Here is a 13,526-nt window from a genome sequence, read left to right as displayed (position 1 = left end):
TTGTTATGTCCAAATCTTTAAAAATTAAAGTGACTGCTAGTTTAATGCAACTCTCTCTGACCTTTACATGGCTGCCTATGGGAGTATCCAATGTGAATGCTTCATTGAGAGAAGTGTCCTAATAGGCTTTTACTAAATGGGAAAGAATAATTATTTAGTTTTCTCTGTCTTTTCCCCATTTCCACTGATCAAGTGGAAAAAACAGGTGATCTGAGAAGACCAGATATACACATAAATACACATTTGGCACCCATTATAACACCATACTCTGTTGGGAAAATCAGGCATCCAATATTTCCACAGATAAAATATCTATTACTGTGATACTATATATTATTAACTATTATATAATATGGAATTATTAGGATAAGAATTGAGGCCTTTGAACTATGGTGCTGGAGAAGACTCCTGTGAGTCCCTTGGACTCCAAGGCGATCAAACTGGTCACTCCTAGAGGAGATCAACTCTGACTGCTCTTTAGAAGGACAGATCCTGAAATTGAAACTCAAGTACTTTGGCCACCTGATGAGAAGGAATGACTCACTGAAGAGAAGCCTAATGCTGGGAAAGATTGAGGGTAATAGAAGAAGGGAACAACAGAGAATGAGGTGGCTGGATGGAATCACTGAAGCAGTAGGCGTGAGCTTAAATGGACTCCAGAAGATGGTAGAGGACAGGAAGGCCTGAAGGAACGTTATCCATGGGATTGCGATGGGTCGGACACGACTTCACAACTAAACAACAACGAGTGATTACATTTATGTTATGGTACCTAAATTAAACATATGAACTGGCTGGCTCATATGCTTATTTCCTTTTTTTCTCTTATGAATAATAGTCTTGAACATAATCAAATAAACAATCAAATGCTTACTATGGTGATTGGCACCTATATTAGCTAATAATACAGATTAAGGACCTAAGCAGACAATTTATTGTTTCATTATATGGTTCTTCTCCCAAATGCCTCAAAAGCAATTTGAAGAAAAATCACAATCATCTTCTCTTCACGTCTGCCAAAATTAATGAGCAAACGTTGCTGACCTTCCACAATAAGTAAGCAAACAAACAAACAAGCTCCCATATCCACTCCATCAAAAGATACATGGTTTGCTTTTACTGATCCCACCCATGTCCTTACTTCACTTTGTTTACATTTGTCTGGTCATATATATACACACACACACACAAGTTTCTGTGAGAAGGAGTTAAAATAAAATTGGGATGTCCCTTGAAGTCTGAAAAACCTCAGACTTAGAAATCAGGAAACATAGTGAGGCAGAGGTTTCATATTGCCTTGAAATAAATTGGCTCAGCTCTCAAATTTAGCCAACATTGCAATACTACAGAGATTCAGAGCTCTTCAGATTGCAGCAAATATTGTGTGTAGAAGTATCCTAAGCTTTTTACTCTTAACCCTCAAAGAAGTATAATTGGAAGTATTTCTTTCATTTATCTATTTACAACCAGCACATCTCAGGTTGTTGGTTGTAAATGTGCTATATGATTGTTGGAAAGCAAGCAACCAGTATAGAGATGGCCCAGTAAGGACCTGGATTCTTTGGGGATTTAGCCTTTTGCTTCCCAAAAATCAAAATCAAAAAGTTGTGCTGCTTTCAGTAAATATCTTATTCTTGATAGCTACTGAAAGGAGAAAAAGATGACATTTTAATTGTCACATTGTACTAACTTAATCAATGAAGGATGACTGACATTTTTTTTAATTTTTAATGCACCATCCTGATAGTAACACTAAAATAATACTGTAAATAGATCAGATAACCAATCAACCTGTAGCTCTAGATAAGATTACAAAGACTTTAAATCATACTGATAGGAGTGGGAATTTCTTTTTTTTACAAATAATAGATAAAATTTAAATATTTAGTGATTCAGTTGATTATGAGAAGTTCATAAGAATGAGAGAAGCTCTTCAGCTCTACCTCAGCAACTGATATCAAGAACTGTGCTGCTTTTGATACTGAAAATATAAAAACCTATCAATAGTAGAATCCTCCAATATTTGTATAATCTTCTTTTAACATTGTATGATTTGGCAATCTTCATGTTGTGATAACAAATTCTATCTTTCAGTGATGTACTATATGATAAATGTAAATTATAAGAAACTAAGCATATGATACACATTTATCATAAAAGCATCCAACTTGCTATTTGGTCAAAAACTCAGTTACCTAATTAACTTTGTGTACACAGATTGTGATGAAACAGTTAAAAAAGATGTATGTGGGGGGAGGGAGATAAGAAAGAAGCCACTCATTAGTAAAGAATATGAAAGCTTTTTATCTATAAAATGGAGAAAATTATGATACCCAGCATTAACTTTTACAGAAGTGATAGAAAAACAAAAGGTTAAACTATCTTATCAACCATCCAACAAACAGAAGTTATAGATGATACTTTCCACAATCTTGTTTTTTAAGGCTCTCAATACTACTTTTGTGGGAATGTAATTTATATTGTGATCCCGTGATCCAGTGATCCAAGACAAATGTATGCTGAGGGTAGTCCTTTCAAATGACCTCTGACTTGCCTTTCTACAACTTTAGAGAGTGGAGGAAGGTACTACAAAGAAATAATAAATTCTTCACTCCTATTAATTATGCTATTAAGTTGATGTCTTTGTTTCAAGTTTATTAGGTAAAAGAAATATGGAGACTTTATTCTCACCAGGGCCTATACTTTATTTGTTGATGATATCTCCGTGGGGAGACAGGTAATATGGGCACTATTATCAAGATAATACAGGAATGAATAAATCCAGTATTTTCATCCCTTTGGGGGCAGTTATGGAAGATTGAAGCCATAGGATTTTTCATAAAACAAGGAAAATCAGACGGAGAGCTTATTTGGTGTAGTGGTTAAAGCACCAGGCTGGAAAATGGGACACTGAATTCTAACCCCGCCTTAGACATGAAAGACAGCTGGGCGACTCTGAGACTTTCTCCAGCCTAAAAAGGAGACAATGGCAAACCGAATCTGAAAATCTTGCCAAGAAAACTGTAGGGACTAGTCCAAGCAGTCACCAGGAGTCAATATTGAATCAAAGGTGAGAAGGAGGGAGGGAGAAACACTTACTGAAAAGCTCACCTTGAACATAAAGAAACAGACTGTTAAAAAAACTCAAGATATTGAGAGTAAAAGAGTAAGTATCTTCTCATCTCAGGGGAAGATAGTGGAGCCAATGGCTCAAGAAAAGTATGATTATCTAAAAAGAATAAGTAAAAATATAATCACAATTAATTCTGACAATAATTTGACAATGACAATGAAGACAACTGGAGAAGGTCATGATGAATAGAGGTTAGTGAAAGATGCTAAAAAGAACATTTTAGATTTATTCAAAGTAACAGGAAATGAAATAACATCCCAGCCCCTTGGTAAAGGTGAGTAAAAGATAACATACAATAAAACAAGAAGTAGATACTGAAAATCTATTTTAGTTGTTATCTAAGGTAAGGATATCTAATATAAGAATCTGAGAAAAGAAGACTGAAGGCTACTTTAGTTTGAGTATGAAAAAAGTATAGTCAGAGAAAACCTACTGACTTGGAAAGAGTTCAGATCTCCCAGACTGGATGGATTGTATGCTAATTCTCTGAAGGAGAAGGCTGATAATTTGACATGAATTAATTATCTTTGAGAAATCCTAGAAAACAAAATAAGATGTCAGGTATAGATAACTACAAAAAAACATAATTTTTAAATCACGTAACATAATTATTATACTCTATTCTGCTCACCTTCAATACTCTGTCCTGTTCTGGGTACTGCGGTATACCATAAAAAGAATTCAACCAATTAGAATAAATGAAAAAAAAAGACAAGAATGGTCAGGGATTGAAAACTAAGACTTAATATGAGACATTTTTGTTTAGCCATGAGTGAGTAAGGAAGGACATTATTGTATCTTTCAAAAACTTAAAAAGAGCTGCCTCCTGTCACTGCAGACTGCAGGCATATATAATTGAATATTAGGAAAACTCCCTAAGAGTGAGAGCAGATGGACAGTGCAACCAATTACTTCCTGTGATTTAAATTGCTCCCTGTGTGGGAGATGATGAATTTCTCTTTATGGGATGTCTTAAAACAGAGGCAGCCTTTAATCTGAATTCCTGAATAGGACAATAGATTTGATAGTCAAATGTGTGCTTTTTTCCTCCCAAATCTATGATTTTATAAAATATTTTAATTATAAAAGCAAATAATCAGGTTAATATTTGTTTGTCATTCTTAGATAATGAAATAGATACTTAAGGATTTGTTGTATATAACTACCTTACATCAGTATCAATTTGTTCTTTTAACATTACATTATGTCCTATAATATTAGCATATAACATTAGCATATAAAGCCCTCTTGAAAGGCAGATACTCATTCAGATTTAAAGTGTATAGCATATTTGATAGTAACATTACAAAAGAAAAACTTTCCTACAGATAGCTTTGTGGTGGCATATGTATACTTGGGTTATGATTACTATAAAAAGAAAATGTTTTTATCCTACATGATCAGAGATATATAAGGACAATGTACTTTAACTATATGAACAGTACCAAACTAGTATTCTTTAATAAATAGGATATTTGATACACTATCATATAAACAATAGAATATTTACAATGATAAAGCAAAACCTGGAATTTGTTAAACACTGGAAACTGTGGAAATCCTAGGAACCAAGATAAGGCAGGAGCTCCCACATTGCCTGTTGTGCACCTCTAGATGAAATACTGCAAGGTTGTCTTTGCAGCATTCCTTTTAGAACAGAAGTCAACAATTTTATTCTAAGTCCCAGAAATATAGGCACCTATCTCAGGTTGACACAGGTCTCTGATGAAGAATGGGTCCTACCAAAGAAGATCCATGAATGTTTGCATCATGATCATTGTTTAAAAATCAGAATGTGTCGAAAGATAAAATTTGAAACATGTTGAATTCAAGAAAGATCAAAGAAATCACGTGCTTATTATCTTTTTTTAAAAAAACAGCAGTGTTATTTAGCAAGCATCTGATTTCTGACACAGCATTGCTATCTGATAGCAAGATCAATTTAAATTGATTCCAGTAGCAATCTCCAAATTTTATATGTACGTACCTTTTGCTGTCTCAAAGACACCTGCCTCAACTTAATGTGCTATTTTGAATATATGCAAATATTAACTTTACAATGAACGGGATGGAAAATAACTGGAAAACAAACTGTTTAGAAGAAACAGTGTACAGAAACTCAACAGATTCGCATTTGGGCTTAAGCGTCTAGTTGCTAAGGAACCTACTTTATGCATTCAAAAGAGAGTTGCAAAAGTTGAATAATCATCTTGATGCTGCTGCTTGTCTCATTGAAAAAAAGCTATTTTTTTAAAGAAAAAAAGCAGACTTCAGAAAGAAAAAGAAAAACCTACACCTTTTGAGCTGTTCCTTTTGACATTTTTACCTTTAAACTCCTAGTTATGTTTACATTCTGCACCATGAGCAGTGATTCATTCTCCTTCAAATACATTAGATGAGGATCTAAACATATTTCTTCATTTCCAGGCATACCTGTTTATTTATCCCTAGATAGAACAAACATATTTTTTCCAACTGAAACAATTCACTGGCAAATCTGCAGTGAATTTAAAATGCACAATTTTCAGCTTAAACAAATTGAGCTATCTTGATTGAAATGAACAGATGCTACAGTAGTTTTCTTTCATTGTGCTATGCCATCATGCAGTGTTGGTATAGCATGATGTGTAATTCATCTAATATGGTTTGTAAATCATAATTGAGTCCTCAGTTTTATGTGTAAATCAGGCTACTGGGGTTTAAACAAATATGACCTATGAACCCAATCTATATTATATCATCCACATGCTGCCAAACCTGAAACAAGACATGATATGAATACTGTTATAATTACATGGTGTAGTAGTCAAACAATATCTATAAAGCAAGCATGTTTTGGCAAACATCTATCTTAAAAGTCAGTGAAACTAAGTATCATGATGGGTGCACATAAAATGACTCATGTAACTTGATGAACTACGCAAAATATAATGGTACCTAATTTATTTTCATATCCTTTTAATAAACTGATTAGTCTTCATTCTTACAACCCACAGTTTGTACAATATGATATATGGGAGGAAAGATGTAGCCTTTATAGCCCAGTTTGCTACATACACATTCATTCAACACAAAGTATACATCAACTTTTGCTTTTTTTGTTTTAAGAGAAAGCTGTTTTTTGTTGCAATTAGATAGGTAGTTATCACCTTTTTGATCCATGAGAAATGGCTGAATCCACACATCTTATTAAACAATGGTTTGCTTAACTAGAATTTGTAGAAAAATTGGCTGAGGCTGCATAATGCAACAAAACAAGAGAAAAACACCAAACCACCATATTATGGATTGGCACAAGATGTAAAATAGGTCATTGAGAGAGTTAGAGTAAGTAACAATTTGTTACCTAATTTTTGAGATTAAATTTGTCAACAGAGTTTAACTGTGCATGAAATTATGTTTTTAAAACTGGAGTTAAAACCTGCAAAATATGGGGGCAATTTCCTGTCCTGAAACTTTCTGTTCAAAAGGTATTTTTATATTTACTTCAAGAACATATAGCACAAGTACAGCACGACTAGAACATCATAATATTTCAAGTATTTAGAGTAACAGAAAAAAAAATACACAGCTTGGGTATTATTATTTTTTTCGCTACTCCCTCAACCAGAGTACCTCATTCCACAAACTATCCCAAGCCCTTCTTTTTCTGGCACTCTCCAGTGCTCTAGCAAAGGAAGGGAACTAATGGAAAGTTATGTGTTTTTCTGAAAGGAGAAGTGGAAGAACACTCAGAACAAGACATTTGAAGCAAAACCTCTTTTTTTCTTACAAGATGGTCTGTTACACAAACAGTGCCACATGCGCCACACCAGAGCCATGACCCCAAACTGGTTTAGCCAATCTTTCCAAAACAACATTCAGAACTCATTCCAAAAGTAGCAGGAATAAGACTTGGCAGACTGGAAAACCAGTTTCTATTTTGTGGAGAGTGAGGTACTGCGACCCCACCCTCCACCTAACCTGGTGCACTACTCTGCGGCTGTGTTTACATGTGGTTTGAATTTATGTTCTTCTCTCCTGAGCCACACATGTTGTGCCTCACCAATTTTATTACTACTTTCCCTCCATGCTGAAAATGTCATGTAAAGTCACCAGCAGCTATGCAAGGAGGCTGTAAGCTTCCTAAAATTGTATCACACAATTTGTTCTCACTTAATCTCAACAGATACAAATCTGGCTCTGATCCAAAGAGACTCAGAATCCTTTTGCTTGCTTATGTCACATTTATATAATAACTTTAAAGCACTTAAAGGGGAAAAAGAATATTAGTGCAATCTGATGGATTACTGATTTTTCTATTCATATCTTATTTCATTGAGCACATTTAAAAAAATATATATTTCAGCAACCTTCAGCAACAGCTCATGGCAATGTACCTGGTTAAGTTAAATCCCCAAGAGAAATTTAATGTATCACACTTAAATGCCAACTTTAAAATGGAAAACACTCTATGGCTTACGGAATTGTTCCAGAAGCTGAATTAGCAAAATCGGTTAGAGTAAGATTTCAGAGAGTAGAAGTTGCATAGAATATCTTATCAGGTTCCAGGTGAAATAAAAAACATAAATGTTATGAGATATGCATAGCAGATTTATATCAGGATTTTGTGACATTATCATGAGGTATTAGGCATGCCTATTCTATGTTAGAGTCAAAGATCAATTTCCAACTTAAGTGGATTCTGAGTAAATTTAATGGGAGACCAATTTATCTAATGTTTATAAAAAGCCAAGGTAAGGATAGCTACTCAGACAATTTTAGTTGGAGACTGAATCCATAAGACACTATTCCATTTCCTAATTCCTACAGTGGCATCTCTAGCATCACATCAGTCATTGTTTTTGTATGTATGTGCAATGTCACAACATACATACAAAAGGGATGCAACTTTCAGCACCACAGTTATGATGCTGCTGTCAATTGCCCATCCTCACAGTCCCCGTTGATGCTTCTGCCATCAGATGTCAAGGAAGCCGATAATCAAGGTACTTGTGTGATAACACCTTCCCTTTCTTTGAAATTCCTAATATATAGGTGCAATAATTGCTGGATCCTCCAGCGGTAATTATATGATATTTAAATTTCATTTGGTTTTTCATTAGTATTCCACTAGAGCAGCATATGCAAAGTGTTAGTATGAATAGAAACACAAGTTAAACCAGAATCTCAAATACAACCGCAACTCACTATTAACTTCATGAAGTTCAGGAGAAAGCAGCATACATAGTCATCTGACACACCTGCTACGAAACAGAAAACGGTATTGAAAATGGAATTCGGTGTTCTTAGACTCCCTCAGCGATGGCCCTTTTCCTAACCTACCTCACGGGTGAAAAGAACAGCAGCATCATAGTGCTCATCATGGTCATCATCCAATTGATTGTGCTGGTGCTGCCACTTGCAGAAGTTTTTGAGTGTGGTGGCTGCATTCTTGGTGATCTCTAGGCCTTTCTCCTTGTCCCCCAGCAACACCACCTTCACAACCACCAGGCGGATGTGATTCTCAATGCTGGCATGTCCATAGAGCCGAGAAGCAATGGTGGCCAAGGTGAGCAAATAGTGATGGAGGCCTTTGCCATACTTCTTGGTCATGGAATCATCAGCCACCAGGAGAAGTTCTACCTGCCTGGCTCTAGAGATAGAGCGCTTCCTTCTTTTCCTAGAGTCCACCGGAGGGGCAATAGTGATAGGGGAATGTGCCATTCTGGTGGTCAGATCTATCTCCAGCTTCCCTTCCTGCCCTTGGGTCAGTTTCTTTCCATCCAAAAGTGGGGTCCTGGAGGAGCCACGAGTCTCACAGCTGGGACGGGAAGGCAGCGTTTCAAAGCTGAAATGATCCCTGAAGAAGAGATGGAGTATCTGAGCAGACGCATCCCCATAGATCCAGTCCGGAGAAGCCTTTCCCTCTTCTCTCGCAGCTTGGCCCCGGAGCAAAGGTCTCACTGTGTAGCGGGCGTGCTTGACCGCAAAATAGCCCTCTAAGCCACCACAGAGATCGAAGGTTGCCAGAGACTGGGCGCTCCCATCCACCGTGCCCCGATAGTAGCAGCGACCCTTGCCCTGGAGAAGCTGCTCGGCGCTTCCAAGCAACGCGTCCTTCTCCAGATCTAAGAGGAAGCGCTTCCCATCCAGGTAGAGGATGTAACCCACCTTGCCTCCTCCGGAGTAGGTCTGATCTATGCTTTCTACTACCCCGCTAGGACGCTGCTCCCGGAAAGAGAAAGGTCGGAGGAGCCTCGTCGTCCCCGGCGCCGCCGCCGCTGCCGCTTTGGGTTGCTGCAAAGCTTTATCATAGGCAGGTGCTGAAGTTGCTGGGGAAACTCTGGCGGCGGTTTGTAAGCTCGCAGCCAACGGCGGCGGCAGCAGCAGCAGCAGCAGCAGCAAGCAAACCATCTTCAGTCGCCTGGTGCTGAGCTCCGGGACCGGCGATTCGATGGCCGGGCAGGGGACGGAGGAGCGGGGCGAAGACCGAGCGTTTGCAAAGGCAGCAGCAGCGGCTGCAACCGCTTCGGTTCTTCTCACTGGCTTCGGGGAGAGAGACGCCGCGCTTCCCGCCGCCAGCAGGCATGGGCGAAGTTGAAAGACTTCACACTTCCCTTGGCGGCCAACGAGTCCTCCGGCTGAGAAAGCGGAGCGTCAGTGGCGACCGGAGGAAGCCCTCGATTCTTTCCTTCCCCCCCCCGTCCGGTTTTATTCTTGCTACTCTCCCTTCTCCCGGGCGTTTGGCGGGCAGGAAGGGGGGAGCGGGAGGGCAGAAAGCAAGCCCTCGCTTGCCGGCTGAGGGAGCGGGGCGCGGGGGAGGGAGGGAGAGAGACAGACGTCCCAGGTTAAAAGTGGCGAGCCTCCCTCGTTGGAGTTCGCGGGCGGCGGCGGCGGTTAGCCCCAGTCTGCCGAAGCGAAGCAGAAGAACCCGGCGAGCGCTGTGAAGATGAGAGGAGGTGGAACAATGCATTTATAGCGGAATGCCATCCTGCAATGGCAATTTCAATAATTCGTCACTGCAGGCTGCCTCTTAAAGGGAGAGCTTCGCAACATCCACTCCCACACTTCCTTCGGAAGGGGGTGGGGTGGGGGGGGAGAGAGAAGAGCAGGGCAGGGGGTCACGGAGGTAAAGAAGAGAGAAGGCGGGGAAGGGGAGAGGGAGGGGGAAGCCGGGAGGCGGCGTTTGAATATGAAAGGGGAGAAATCCCAAGTTTCCTTCTGAATCGCTTCAAGCGGCGTCCCCCTTTTTTTGGGGGGGGGGGGGAAAGGCTGCTGTTTCTTAAGCAGTCAGGTTGACGAGACACTTTTCCCTCAGCCCCCCCTCTTTCCGTCCGGCCAAAGTTTCGACATGGCTCTCGTTGTGAGCCGTGTCGGTGAGGCGGTGCGACAACGTCGTGGGCAGAGGAGAAAGGGGAACTCTTGCTCAGAATTTCTCAGCAGAAGTTTTAGTAAGCAGAAAGAGAAAAAGAAAATAAGATATTCGTGGGGCTTTTTTTTTTTTTTAGTGACAGACTCTTAATGACGTAAACTGCCCTGAGTCTCCTCGTGGCCAGATGGGTAGCAAACGAATTTAATAAAGAATATTCCATTATGACACCATCATCATAAGGAGCCTTACACTTCTATGGAAAAGCAGCATTGTTTCACCAGAATTTGGTATAAAAGAAACTGAGCCACCCAACCTTTCCTTTGCTTCCTTAGTTTGAAGTGGTGTTCCCCTTTCTCCACCATGAATCCAAGGCAACAGTCACAGTTTGGAAAGTCTGTAATTTCCTCAGTTTCCCAGCAAACAAAGAATTAATTCTTACTGCAATATATCTGGATTATTTTTTTTTATCACCTTGCAAGACACTCAACACCTTGTAAGACACCTTGTAAGACCCCCTCCAACCACAAGATAAGCAGCATATACATTTAATAATAATTAGCTTAATGTTAATTTGAATTCGCTCTCTACCTTTTCCTCTCTCCACTAAGGCAAATGCCTTAAGATATTCTTTCTTTATTTACTGTTTTATCACCATCATTTTAAATGTCACACAATGCTTGTAAGGCCATATTAAAATCTAATAAAAAATAAAGATAATTATGAATGTGTGACAAAATCCCACCATTTTTTATGTGCACCACATGTATGACTCATGTAGTAAAGGGCAAAACTTTGGTCCACGGCTGTCACAGTCATCTTAAGCACGCCATCTAAATTTCAACTAAGGAAAATGAAGTAACATTATGGACTCATGAAGAGTAAGTCATATAAGCAAGCACAATCTGTCATTACTTAATATTGGCATTGATCATGAGCCAATTCAGCTGAGACATCACTTAGCTTCTAATTTCCTATTTCTTAGAACTATTACTAATACAAACCAGTATCAGTTTTATTAAAGGAGTTAATTACCTTATAAGATGATTAGTTACATTACCCATAACACTGGATTCTTACAGTCTTATACACACACATTTACTATATTCATCTGCAAGGCCCAGTGTTGTTCAGTCACTAAGTCATGTCTGACTCTTCATAACCCCATGGACCAGGGGGCCGTTTTCCACTGTCTCCCAGAGCCTGGCCAAACACATGCCCACTTCATCAATGACATTATCTAACCATTTCATCCTCTGCCATCCCCTTTTCCTTTTTCCTTCACTCTTTCTCAACATCACAATCTTTTCCAGTGAGTCCTGTCTTCTCATTTGGTGGCCAAAGTATTTGAGCTTCAGCTTCAGTCTCCATCCTTCCAGAGAACAGTCCTAAAGGATTGAGTTCATTTAGGATTGACTGATTAGATCTTCTTGCAGTCCAAGGGACTCTCAAGAGTCTTCTCCAACACTGCAAGGCTCAGTACACTTAGTATAACCTCTCTCATGTGAAATTGTGCATTGGACTACACCTACATCTACCACACCAGTACAAACCACAGTGTGATGCAAGTGTAAAGTAGAAATGCAAGTGGTAAATAGTCAAATGGGCAAGGTGCCAAACTCCTTTGTGATCGTTCCTCCATACAGATTATTAAAACACTCATAGGTCTGAAGAAAAAGAATGGGATTCTTTCCTTTATATCCTGCTGGAGTCTTCCCGTATTGATTCCATAATTGAAAAGAATACAGAGCATTTGTTCATGTGCAAATGCAAATTGATTTGATACTGAGTAGGTACTGATGAAGCTACTAGGATGGGAGAGAACAATCAAAATTCAAGTTCACTTCAGGCAAGGAAGCTCAGAGTAACTCTGAGCCACTATCTCAGCTCAAACTATCTCCAGTGTTATTATGGTGGGGAAAAATGGAAAAGGTGGATATAAGATAATGTAGACAAGCATTTTAGTTTTACCCTTCATCATTTTTCTGACTTTGTAATTCTAAAAAGAAGCAACGATTTCCAAGAGTTTTCAGTGAATTTAGTCTGAAAGATTCCTAGATGCCTCTGCATGCTAATAAGACTCACCTTTATTGTGTTAGGTGCTGAAGATTGCCTAAGTTGTATAATAGACTGCATGTAGGAGACCACATTAAAATTAAATCCGGATAAGATGGGACATTGGTAGATAGAAAACTGAACTTCGGAATTGAAACTCATCCTAATTTGGACAGATCCTGCACTTTTGTTAGAAGAATTGTTTGCTCATTGGAAATATTCATCACTCAATTTTCAAGTAGTAGCTGTGACATAGCATGCATTTACATAATTCTAAGTGTGCTAATGTTACTTTTTTTTTTTTTACATATCCATTTGGATTGACCCAAACTCAAGAGACGCACAAGAGCACTGGACAGTTTGTTCTATCTTAAGTTCTCTCTCTTTGGGAGCTCTTCTTTTTCTCTTAATGGCCAGAATTTGTGCACTTTTTTTATACTGTATTTTGTTCCTGCTCTGTTCCTATACATTTTCCCTCTCTTTTACACCTTCTACTCCTCCTGAAAGAAAAACACCTTCTTTCGTTCAGCTGCTGTGTTGTTTGCTGGTGGCCTCAGAGTGCCAAAATACACATCTCCCATTACTACCACTCTCAATCTGTTTCAAGGTCCTAGCTGTACTGGCAGCTCTGCAGTGCTAGTGGTGGGCAGAAAGCAGCACAGGTGCCTGCAATTTGTAACAAAGCAGCCTGCTCTTCCACAGATTGCTTTTCTAGGCTGGTTTGGACTTGATGATACTTATCTACACCTTGGATGCATTACAGCTTGATTACTACAACATGTGCTATATGGAGCTCTCTTTAGAAGACCAGAGCAAAACACAGAAGGTGGGGTAGTAATTGATGCTGACAACACAACAGTTATTGATGTTGATAACATAAAAGTGAGTTTTGAAATACACATGTTTTCCAGATTTATATTTTAGATATTGACTATCAAAGCTCCAAACAGCTTAGAGCCTGATTGAGTGAAGGCGTCTCTCATTGTG

At 39.0% G+C, this 13,526-nt stretch overlaps 1 protein-coding gene across 1 annotated transcript in view; it reads right to left on the bottom strand.

Annotated features, from left to right (window-relative positions):
* ADAMTS5 (ADAM metallopeptidase with thrombospondin type 1 motif 5) overlaps positions 1–9,529 on the bottom strand; it is a 43,816-nt gene extending 34,287 nt beyond the window's left edge. The window contains exon 1 of the mRNA XM_015815138.1: positions 8,459–9,529. Coding sequence (XP_015670624.1) covers positions 8,459–9,529 — 1,071 coding nt within the window. The remainder of the gene's footprint in view (positions 1–8,458) is intronic.
* Between the last annotated feature and the right edge of the window lie 3,997 nt (positions 9,530–13,526).

Source organism: Protobothrops mucrosquamatus, unplaced genomic scaffold (genome assembly GCF_001527695.2).
Source record: "Protobothrops mucrosquamatus isolate PMUCROS unplaced genomic scaffold, P.Mucros_1.0 scaffold317, whole genome shotgun sequence".
Lineage (NCBI taxonomy): Eukaryota > Metazoa > Chordata > Lepidosauria > Squamata > Viperidae > Protobothrops > Protobothrops mucrosquamatus.
The sequence above is the reverse complement of the archived record's forward strand: the minus strand, read 5'-3'. Positions and strand labels throughout refer to the sequence as shown.